General features: G+C 40.4%; 1 protein-coding gene across 1 annotated transcript in view; it reads right to left on the bottom strand.

The window, feature by feature from the left end:
• sgsm1a (small G protein signaling modulator 1a) overlaps nt 1-3,941 on the bottom strand; it is a gene marked incomplete at both ends in the record, with an annotated part of 39,240 nt that extends 35,299 nt beyond the window's left edge. Inside the window, one exon of the mRNA XM_079516956.1 lies at nt 3,864-3,941. Coding sequence (XP_079373082.1) covers nt 3,864-3,941 — 78 coding nt within the window. The remainder of the gene's footprint in view (nt 1-3,863) is intronic.
• Between the last annotated feature and the right edge of the window lie 8,771 nt (nt 3,942-12,712).

Raw genomic sequence — 12,712 nt, 5'->3', positions numbered from 1 at the left:
GACAAATAGAAATAATCAGGTTGTGACAGTATCTGTTATGGATATTATGTGGCATAATTTGTTGACATTGGCCAGGATGCTGATGAATAGTTTATGCTTTAGATTAAATTATGTTTACTGATAGATGCTGAATAGAGACAGTTTTCATGTCTCACTGTGCTTGAAAACCATCAGTTCACAAAAAGTCACAAAACGCAGGACAGTATAGCTTGAATAACAGAATGTGGAGGTAGTCTCACCCTACAAAATGATAGCAATCTGGAAAATCTTAACAATTAATGAAAGCCCCATACTATTATTTGCTTATCAGCCCGTGTGAGTCACAGCATGTATCCTGTGGTCTCCTAGGCTCTTTGTGGAACTGCATCTCCCTGACAACACAGTTAATCATATCTTTTTCATATCAAAACTGATCACATGTATTCATTTAAAAAGGTCAAATGTTGTATATATTGCCCTCCATGTAATAACCTTTATCATTTTTATAACAATTACCAGCGGAGAGTTACCCTGCAGGCAGCTCATATTGGCATAGGCATACAGTACATATCTATATTCATGTGTTCCACCCGTCCATATGCAAACAGAGCCAAAATATAACTGCATTAAACAGCAAATGCAGAAAGATTTCCCCACTGCTGGACAATCATCCTAGCTGTGGCCTGAAACCTGAGTAAGCAACCACTGCCAACCAGTGTTAAAATGGCTGAGTGTGACAGAGAAAAGTAAATGCCTCTTGTCCTGCATGCACTTTCATGTTTGTCTCCCTCTCTCCTTGTGCAAACACAGGTGTGAATTTGTGTGGCTGCATGTGTGTGTGCCAGACAGACAGAGTAGCATACTCAGAGAAAGAGCATGTATTTTGTGGAAATAATGTCAATCCTTCAATGATTGCTTGTCTTGTATATCTATCATGGTCATCCTTATTTCCTTATTTCACTGGATAATAAATATGTTGGGTTTTTAGGATAGAGAAAAAGCAAACCAATCACAATAAAATTCTTAACAAATATTACTTATTTAAGTTAACTCAATCCAAAGTGTCATAACCACAAGTCAATGCAGTTGCATGTTGATCATTTATCTGGTCAAATGAGGATACTATCGTGCTGCAGTTATCACGTAGGAGCTCAATAAGATAAAATAGTTTTGGTGTTAAACTCTGCTCTACTCTGCTACAGTCACATAACCTGCCTTAGTAGTGGAGCAGAGAGAGGTATGCCTTCTCCTGTCAAAGTCAGGCCTCAGCAGTTTGGAGATGGGACTCTTATCTTTTCGGTTTTGTGACATACCAGTAACACAATATCTTGCATTTTTATGAGCCCTCTGGTAAAAGGAATAAAAAATGTCCCCAGCCGGGACAGAATAGACAATAGTTAATCCCAGGAGGTTAGGTAAGTGACTGAAATTGAAACCAACATCTGGGTATGAATAATGCTCTGCCCTCTCTTACTAACTATCATTAACCACTTTCAACCTGGCATCCATATTTTGGGTATGTTTAGTTTAGTTAGTTAGTTTTCGATCATCTTCACGAGTATCCATAACATCACATACAGTACAACATAAAGTATCAACGTAAACAAACTGTGATTGAAAAGTAATAGGCTGAAGGTAAAAGCTTATATGCCTATCCTACTGTACTTACGTACATATCATTTTGTTTGGCAAAAAGCAGTTGCAATAAACGTAAGTCAACGGTAAAAAAAGCCAAACAAACAAAATAAATTCCTTTATAGAAATAGTCAAATTGCCGCAATCAATCAATCAATCAATCAATCAATCAAAATGGCAGATCTACAAGCTCAACACATGATATTGTAGATCTATTGGCTATTTTCGCCATTCATCGCACAACAAGTATATAGTTAGAACTTAATTTATCCTGCAGGGACAAATTCAATTTCAGCTTGGGGTGTGGAATTTATGGGTTAAGTGCCTTGCTCAGGGACCTGGAGCAAACCGGTGACCTTCTCATTCTGATTCCCAGGTCTTCATTTTCAACAATATCTTCATATAATTGGGCCTCACTAATGCTCATTACCTCCATTTCTGTCTACTCGTGGTCTTATTGGTGGGCTATGGACAGTTCCGAAACCTGCATACTAAACTCATCATCGATGATGGGGATTCCAACTTAATAGAAACTACAGCCTTTCTCTTTCTAGAAAGTTAGCATGCTGGAATGGAAGATATTGTTCTCGCATCAATTAAAAAATAAATTTCAATCTTGTTTGAAGTTATGAAACCTGCCTTCACTGAGTAGACAGAAATGGTTCAATCTTATAATGAGCATTACTGAAAAAGCCACCTGTTGGTGGCGCTATAACAGGCCAATGTGAAAAGGGTGGGATATATTCCTCAGCCTAGTAGGAAAGTCCGTGAAAGATTTCACGGAAATTGTACGCTGCGTTCGTGATTTGAGGCTTTTTGTTCAAAACGGGTCAATCCTGCAAACTTTGAAAGCCAATGTTAGCCAATTAGGATCGTTGGCATCCAGGGAGTGTGTGTGCAAAATTTGGCATCGACCGGGTTAACGCTGCCGGAGATTAGCTGGTAACAGACGGACGGACGGATGCACACACACGCACGCACGCATGCACGCACGCACACACACACACACACACACACTCACACACGGACGGACTGACTCACACACACGGATGGAGTGCAAAACATACTCTCTCCCCATGCCTTCGGCCTGGTGGAGACAATAAACTTGGAAGGTGTACCAGAACAAGTAAAGGTAAAGCACAGATACTCATTCAGAACAGAAATGTGATTTTAAATCACAAAAACTGATTACACTGCAGTAGCCCATATCAATTACTGTATGTTAAAGTAATCTGAGCCATAATTACCTAAGAATTGTATAGCATGTGTTTGCCATCTTGATGAAAAAGGGTTTTATGTGACTGTGACATTTCTCATTAATGATGTATCAGCCTTGTTTCAGCAGTCAATAATTTGGCAGGATATTATTTCTTATACAGTACGTGTAAGAGAATTAACTATTAGAAGACTGGTTCAGCGTTCAGGTAAAGCTTTTCTCTGAAAGTGATATTTATAAGGATTAAGGATCCTCCACGATCAACTAAATGGAAGCAATGAAATTAACGATTATTGGATCAATGATGAATTCTGATAGTCTCCGTCTTTCATTATTCTGATGACAGAAAAAAACGATGTTTCATGAAGCTGTGGTTTTAAACCTTTACACTTGGAACTTTTTTCCTACCTAGGCATCGGCAAAAAACAGTAGCCTACACACATCTGCTTTTGATATTGGAAGTTTGGAACCCCTCTAAATGATTATGGAACCACAAAATGGTTTGTCAAGAAAGAAGCGCGTATCACCACACAGCCATACAGTAAACAAGCAGATGCAGCAGGTACTCCACCCCACCAATTCCAAAGACACTGAGCAAGTATGTTTCCTCCAGGAGACTCATATATGGATGTTGTTTTTATATTGTATTTGAATGTTCCATTTTTAGAATGTGGCTTTGTTTTAGTTTACAACATATTTCCTATATGAAGCAGTTTACACAAAAAGTTTCCCAAACAAGAAACGGACCCTGTGACACCCAAAGCAATCAAAAGCCCATTTGTTTTCATTGTTATAAATAAGGAAAAGGGTGAATTCATAGGACTAAATTAATAAATCATTGTACGTAACGTAAATATATATATAGGCTACCTATCGAAGTTTTTGTGAGGGGAAAGAACTTGGGACTTAGGCTACTCGAATGGACTCAGTCTGTATAGGCAGACGGGATACTGGTGATAGTATAAAGGCGTATGTGCATTGCCTAACCAATCTGTTTGTTTTTCCGATTCGATATTCAGCGGAAAACACCCACCTCCTTCTTCACGGTGCGCAGCAGTCTCTGACGCGTCTCGGCTTCTAAAGAAAATTGCAACAACAAAAACGTGTCCATATTGTTGCCTTTAAAAACTTACAGTGCTAGTTGTATTGTACCCACAAATATATTAAACATTTTATACAGATTTGATAAGATTTTTTTCTATCTCTCTCATCTTGTTTAATTATCTCCCACCTGCCATTGCTGTTGCCATGGATGCTGCCTCTTCCCTCAATTCCTACCGCTCCCATCCGCTGTCTGTCTGTACAGTGCACAGTGTGGCTCAGCCGCTCAGCGCTCCGCCTACTCTACACACGCCTTTTAAAGCTACAGCTCATATACAGTATGACCCCCGACCAAAGGATCCCCGGCCATGGGGTCATTGATTTGAAGGGGTTCCATGCAGCCAGGGGGTCCCTAGCTAAATTTGTTATAGCATCAAAATCAGTTTGGCCGCTTTATTCTTTGGATATATTTTTGAATTTCATTGAAAACTCTTACCTATTTGGCACAACATATTTTCAGATGGGGGTCTGCGCGGCCAAATAGCCTATAGCCTAGTAAGGCGAGAAGCGACGTGCACGCCTTACTAGGCACGTCTAGTAAGGCCTCGTTAATGGCAGACTGCTGGCCGAGCGCTGGCACTTTGGCATGGGGGGTCAGATCAACATGGAATGAATTCTGTACTGGCCATATAAGGAGCATGTCTGAGTGTACAGGGTTTGATGAGGCCAGATCAACATTCTCTTGAGTGTAGGCTACAGGGTTTGATGAGGGCCCAGGTAAGGCCGGCCTGTTGAGAACTCTAGTTTTCGCCGGCTACCGGGCACGGCTGCGCTAATAACTTTGGAGCAGGCCCGTCTAGAGTTTGAATGGACAGGTGGGCCTGTTGATAACTCTAGTTTTCGCCGGCTGCCGGGCACGGCTGCACTAATAACTCTGGGGCAGGCCCCTCTAGAGTTTGAAATTTGAATGGACAGGTATAAGTCAAAAGGGAGACATTGAAGAGGAAGGATGGATGGGGAAGGATCAACATGGAATGTCAGAACAGGTTCTGGCATATATCCAGCCTCCTTGATTTACACCTACCAATGAAGTATTCCCAGGTGTGGTACAAAATACTTATATTTTCATGCCATCTTGTGGTCAAAGTATGAATATACTGCAGGTGGTTCAGACACAATTTTGAATAGATATACAGTAGTAGCCTTTACTTAATTTGGGAAATTGGTTTGCAACACAATCACAAAGTATTTCAATAACATCACAAAGGTCACCAGTAGGCATGCTACATGCATGTGCCCTGAAACCTTCTATCGTTGCAAGTTAGGCATAAAAGGAGAAAATGAACAACACTGGGCAGCACGACACCCTACCAGGAAAGGAGTGGTCAATGTGCCTACCAATTTCTGTGCTTCAGCAGCAATCTGTCGAGGTGCCAACTTGCGCCTTGCACACAAGTAGGCCATACATGGCCTACCTGTGCGCAAGTAGAGTTAGCAAGTACTGCTACTAACTAATGTCTATTACAATTGCTGTTCTAAATCCTTTAGACCCCTTATTGACCTTATACCAACCTTAAAACGTACCTTAGTTACGTACGTCACCATCAACAGCCAATAAGGGACCACCATTCTTACCCCGATACATACATACAGACAGAGTTACGCAAATTCCGTTCACTTCATGGGGCCAGTCCAATGGCGGCTCTACTACATAGACTTCTATTGAATGGGGACGACCGGAAGTTTACGGAATGCATTGAAGTCTATGGGCTCGCGCGAGTACATGAACCACGTGACCGGGCTGTTTTCTGCCCCCTCAATATCGCAACTATGGCTCTGATACATACCCAGCCGATCACCGAACATACTTTATTACATCATCAAGAATGGTGGTCCCCTATTGGCCGGTGGACAACACCGACATACCCAGCCGATCGAAGTATCTTTTACCCACCCAACATTGAAACATATCTTAATTACGTCACCATCAACAGCCAATTAGGGACCACCGAGGACAGGTCTACATACCATACATACGCAGCCGACCACAGTACTTGCGCACTCTGCTTGCGCAAGTAATGACCAAACATACCTTAGTTACGTCATGACGCCACTGACATACGCAGGCGATTACAGTACTTGCGCGCTCTGCTCGCGCAAGTAAATAGAAATGCACTCTGTCGAGAAGCCAACTTGCGCCTTGCACACAAGTAAGCCATGTATGGCCTACAAGCAGAGTAGGCCATACGCTGTATACCACTGCTGGTATGACTGCTGCTCTGAGTCCTAAAGCTCTCTGCTGCTGTCTGGGTACGACTGCTGCTCTGAGTCCCTATAGAGCTCTCTGTCTGGGTACGACTGCTGCTCTGAGTCCCTCCCTATAGAGCTCTCTGTCTGGGTACGACTGCTGCTCTGAGTCCTAGAGCTCTCTGCTGTCAGGGTGAGAATACCTGGTTACCACACTGCTCCGGGCAGTGCACTCCCCACACCTCCGCCTCCCAGTTCTTCTGCCCCTTTTTCCATACGGTTGTCATGTTTTCCTATTACTTATACCTGATGTAAACTGAATGTAAATGCACTTAAGTTATTTATTTGAGCACACGTCTGAACTTCGTCAGCAACCGGTATGCATAGTAGGCTAGATATAAACACCTAGGCTTACAAAACAACTATAAACCTATAAACACCTATGCCTATAGGCGCTACATTAATTTAAAGAAAAGTACATAGTGCTGCTTTAACTGTTTAAGCTTAAAGAGGAAGAATACCCACAGTTTATTGAGTAAATAAATGCACATGATAAGGTATAGCCTAAATTATATCTTTACTTACTCCACATGATGGTGGTATTGTAAGAGCCATTTGAGCCACCTTGGCCACCAACTAAGGCTTATCTGTATCATTTACGTTTATTGTATTTATTTACATGTATGCTCAGTGTATTGACATCTTCATTATACCAACTCTATGGAACGTTTGGACATCAGTTTCTGCCTGGAGCACACCTAAATATAGGGATTTGGGCGCTACACATATTGTCCAGAAGATGGCGATACTGTCATTCAAGCCTTCAAGGTACTTGATAGCCCAAATGAACCCAGAAGGTTCAAGACAGGCATAAAAAGATCACATATTTACTCTGTAAAATGTTCTGCCTTTAATAATTGTTGTTCTATAGCTTGCAGGAATTTGCATATTTTCACATTCAATAGCAAAACATTTTCTGCCTCAATTTGGAAAACAGTTGGAGAGTACCATAGATATCATGTAAGGTATGATGGTAGCCTGCTTAAGTTATGACTGGGAGTCAGAACTCCATAACATATTTTATTTCCACATGCCACCTGTTTCTGCCTCAATATGATTTGATTTCATTCTTGAATAATGAAATATAGCCCATATTATTGTTACATCATATAAGTTACCTATTATTATTATTATTATTATTATTATTATTATTATTATTATTATTATTATTATTATTATTATTACATACATGTCATCATTATTATTATCATTATTACTTGCGCAAGCAGAGCGCGCAAGTAATAGTTTTCGTCCAGTGCTTCGATGCGTATGTCGCCATTTGATGTGTATGCGCCGTGCCAGCGTATGACGTAATGACTACTTGTGCTTGATATGGCAGTGGTGTCAGATTACATACATGTATACATATAGGGGCATTACCTTTAATCCTCCCGACACTAAAACATATCGTCATTACGTCACCATCGAAAACCAATTACACCCTGGCATTGGGTCCTTTAATCCACATCTTTATTACGTCATCATTGAGAGCTAGTTATACCAGTTATACCCTGACGTCATATGCTGCTACGATACATACGCATCAAACGGGGCATACGCAAAGTAACCACAGTATACCGCTAATACAAATTACATATACATAGAGGCATTTCCTTTAATCCACCCGACACTGATCGACATATACGTCACCATCGAAAGCCGTCACTCATCCGTATTAATTACAACATTACGTAATTGATTGTTGATAATTACGTAATGAAAGAATGAATTTGAAATGTTTAAATAGAATTACCTTCATGTTCTTCAACAGATCTCAAAATAGTGTCAGACAGGTAAATACTTTTCAAGTAAGTCATAGAGCTGTATTCTAGAACACAGCGCCCTCTGCTTGCGCACTACTAGGCCATTTATGGCCTACTTGTGTGCAACAAGCAAGTAGGCACTTGAGTGCAGTTCTAGTTATTGAGTGGTGTAAACCACTCCTACAACTGGCTTTGTTAGTTTACGTGTCTGTCCGTACCAAAAAAATCACACCCGTGTGAACTGAGTGGTGTAAGGTTTTATATAGCATGGTTTTATATAGCAGGTTTCAAGGGTCTCAAAGACTGAATGGCCTTTAGGTCTGATTCTGGTAGGGTCGTCTTCTGATGTGATGATTTGTGACCATGAAGTTGATTCAGTATTATATAGCCTGATCAGCTCTGATCTGACGTAATGAAATCACACCCGGATGTGATTTCACAACTGGCTTTTTTTGTGCAGAAAAAATGAGCATGGTTGCTACGGTCATCCAGTTCACCCGGGTGTGATTTAATTACGTCAGAAATTATTTTGAACATAGCAACCATGCTCATTTTTTCTGCACAAAAAAGCCAGTTGTAGGAGTGGTTACACCACTCAAAAATGAGCATGGTTGCTATGGTCACCCAGTTCACACGGGTGTGATTTCATTACGTCAGACATTACGTCAGACCACAGCTGATCAGTCTATATAAGACCTTACACCACTCAGTTCACACGGGTGTGATTTTTATTATTACCAGTAAGACGCCCTGAGGGCGAGAGTGAGGTCGCGTGCACGCATCTGCCTGGGTGACAGCAGACTGCTGGACGAGCACTGGCGCTTTCGCATGGGGGGTCATGTCAGAACATGCTCCATATATAAGGGTGGCAGCGGGGGCAGTGTCTTGAGTGTACAGGGTTTGATGTGGGCCTACACTTAACTTCCGGGCCTCGAAGAGGAAGGACGTGTTGGGAAGGATCAACATATGGAATGTCAGAACAGGTTGACATTTGAGGTTTGAGGTCAGATAGTTGCTGGCCGGCTCCATATATGCAGATCTGATGATCCAGTCTTCTCCATGTATGGCTATCCAGGGTTTGATGAGGTCAGTGTCGGGATCTTCATATATGGAGACGGCCAAATATGGAGCATGTCACGACTCACGAGGCTACATGGTCAGAGGTGGACATTTTATTTATTTATTTTTGACGGGCGCTAGCCCCTCCTATGGTTTAATGTTTGTCTTTAGTTCAATGTTTGATTAATAAACGCCATTGAAAATTACGTCATTTTGTAACTCATTACGTCATAATTGTCTCTTTATTGTTAAATTAATGGCATTTAATGTTTGTGTTGGCACCGTTTGTTTTACATCACCATTACATCACCTAATCAACATGAGTTTTGTTGATTACTTTAATATATTAGCGCCCCTCACTTCATACGGGTGTGATTTTTTATGTTTTTATTCTCACAATAAAAATCACACCCGTGTGAACTGAGTGGTGCAACTCCCCACATTCACATTATCATGTGTCTTCTCCAGACCAGTCATGCCCCAAGCGCTGGGTGGGCATTTTGCAGAAACCAAAAAGTGGAAGAGCGAAGAGCCAATCAGTGTCTGCACTCAGGGCCCTGTGATTGACAGATGCTGAATGGCTCACCCAGCACTTGGGGCATGACCGGTCAGTAGAAGACACATGATAATGTGAATTCAAGCGACCGGGATAAACCTATTGCAGCACACGCCACCAAATTATACAAACTGTTAGTGGAAGGTGAACAGGTACGCTAGTGAAAGGATGGAGTGGTATTGTAACACAGGTGGACAGTGGTGGAGGCACTGGAGGGGAGTGACAAACCCATGACATTATATATTAACTGGTTGAGAGATGAGGCCACCTGGGTATACTGATTTAACAACACGTACAAATAACTTGATGTTTTCATTTTCAAACTACAACTGGAAATGAAGGTGAAAATGAAATGAAGTACTTCTTTCAAGTTCAACTCTATTCTTAACGTGTGGACAGCAGTCTGTATTTTTGTGATGAAGCACCCAAACTCTGAGGAAGACTTCCTTGTCAAAATGTTGGTTTCTACTTCTTAAAATAAATTTGTATTGCATCTTGGTTATGAGATGTGCAACCTCCTTCTTTCAAACATTTGTGATGAAGAAGCACACCACATTTTGATAGTAAATGTGTCCTCCCTCTTCTTTCAATATGGGATTCCCTTCCAGAGGTGAATCACACATTACTATGACTTAGTCTTAGATAATGTATTGTAATACTAGACCTTTAATGCTATGTCAGGACTTCAGCCTGATTACACATCACACCAGCTCCTCTCCAGCATTACTCATCAACGACAAACCTACAGTAGGCCTATGTGTGTTATAATTGTAGCCTAATGTGCATATAAGCATGAAACAATACCACACTCATTTGCATGGGGTAAAATCAACAATCTGAATGCACAGCCATGACTTGTGTTACACAATAATTTAACTTTTGAGTTTACTGTGTGCTATTATCTGATCCACAGTAATCAGTGCAAGTAAGATGGCCATACAATCTCCCCCTCAAGGAAATATGATGCTATAGCATTCCTCTGAATCAGAATGGGGTAAAGTAAAATAATAGAGACACTATAATGAAGAGTAAATAAATGTTATTTAAAGCCAGGCATTTTTGTATAGTTTTTTTTCTGTGTCTATGTATGTCCTGTATTAAAAAAAGAACAAAAGAAACAGCAGGGGAAACGATGAGGAAAGGGGAAAATCTGAAAATAATGAATATGAATGAAAGAAAGGAATGGAATAATATTGACAATGAACAAGCAAATTACTACAAATAAAAACAATATAAAATGGTAAGACAATATTATACAATAAACAAAATCAAAATAAAATAAACAATGCAGGTCGTATCCATGTCTGTTTGACTTGGGGTGTGGACACTGTCAGTAAGATCTTCGGGCCAGCACGTCCAAGTGTGATTCGAGTCGACAGGCCCTAATAGGCACCAGGGCATGTGCTACAAATTCCTGTCAGTCTGATGTTCTTCTGCTCGTGTGTGTCAACTTGGATTGACAGGACTGTATGTTAGTGAATGCCAGAGATAGTAAGGGATTGGCTGTTATGCTTTGGCCCTCAAGGGCCCTGATCCTTGGCTGAGCACCAATTTTTTTATTTATCCCAAGGCTGATTGTGCACCAGTCCCAGCTTTCCCAGTCCCATCTCTGGCAGCAAGATGGATTTAGAATCTGATTAGATTTAAGGAAGAAGATTATTCAACAACTATAAATAATCTCAGAATCTATCTATCTATCTATCTATCTATCTATCTATCTATCTATCTATCTATCTATCTATCTATCTATCTATCTATCTATCTATCTATCTATCTATCTATCTATCTATCTATCTATCTATCTATCTATCTATCTATCTATCTATCTATCTATCTATCTATCTATCTATCTACCCAGTACGCACCGTCTATCAAACAAACTGAATTTCGCTTTTTTTCAGTTTCAGTTGACTCAGTATGCTGGTCATGAGGTAGGCTATAGCTGCATCATAAAAAGGTCAGACTGTTTGGCTGCCATTTGGCTTTTAAGTGACAATTTCACTGGATGCCTCCTGCTCTATCTCATTTTCATATCCACTTCCCAAACTAACTTAATTTGATGCACTCTCCACTCAATGACCTTTGTGATTACTCCTCTCTGTATATCTGGTTAGCAGTCTTTTCAACCAGTCAGTGCTAAAAGCGGTGGATTTGATTACAAAGTCATTTTATTAGGTTTTCCTAACGAGTGATGTTATGCCACAGAGAGGCTATTCTCTGCTGTCTTCACCAAACTACATTAACCCAGGACCAGGAAAGATGTTATTTATAGCATCAAACTTTCACTGATTTGAGAAACTTGCAGGTCTATCCAATGAGAGAACATTTGTGCAAACACTCAAGTGCAATTTATTCCACATTGGCCATAACATGTAATATGATGATTAATAGCATCATCCATATCTAACTCTGTTATTTTTTTTACTTTTTTACACTTTTGAAATTTTGAATGTACACATTTGATCCATAGAATAATACTCTTAAACATATTTGTAAAAGAGCGGGAATTGTGTTAATTGTACTATCTATAATTTATTCAAATTAAACTAAATGTTTTTCATCATGTGAATATGTTTTGTTAGTTAACTTCAGTAAATGCATATCTGTGTGAATCTTTTCAACTTAATGATTAATTTGTTATGGAAACAAACCAACCTGGATTTATCACCTGTTGCAGTGTTGCCACAGAATGACACATTACAATAGCCTATAAGCATAATCATGCAATTAAACAGCAACATGCTAGATTATGTTTAGAATAATAACCTCAGTCTCTACAAGAAAACATTTATTATCTCAAAATGTTGTGCCATCTATAATTAACTTCCCCCTTTTAAGAGACCTTTTCTGCAGTACTGTGCAGGTTGAGTGCAAAAGGACACACTGACATCTTTCTTAAGCTGACAGGAAGGCTATGTAACCCAAATGCCCAGTGAATCAGGCTTTAACCACCTATAGTGACACTGACAGGTCTGTGACAGGTAGGTGAGCCAAATGCCCCGTGCATCTTTAGAGAGCCTCCTCCCAAACTCCTCCCACTCGGACCTGTCATCGATATTACTGTACGAAAAATCAGCTCTCCCTCTGAATCTCGCCACTTTTTTCAAACTTCACGCAGGAGGTGGACTGACTTTTGATAGGCCGAGTCCACCAACC

The sequence above is a fragment of the Electrona antarctica genome (genome assembly GCF_951216825.1).
Source record: "Electrona antarctica genome assembly, chromosome: 12".
In the NCBI taxonomy this organism is placed as follows: domain Eukaryota; kingdom Metazoa; phylum Chordata; class Actinopteri; order Myctophiformes; family Myctophidae; genus Electrona; species Electrona antarctica.
This window is presented reverse-complemented; position numbering and strand designations above follow the sequence as displayed.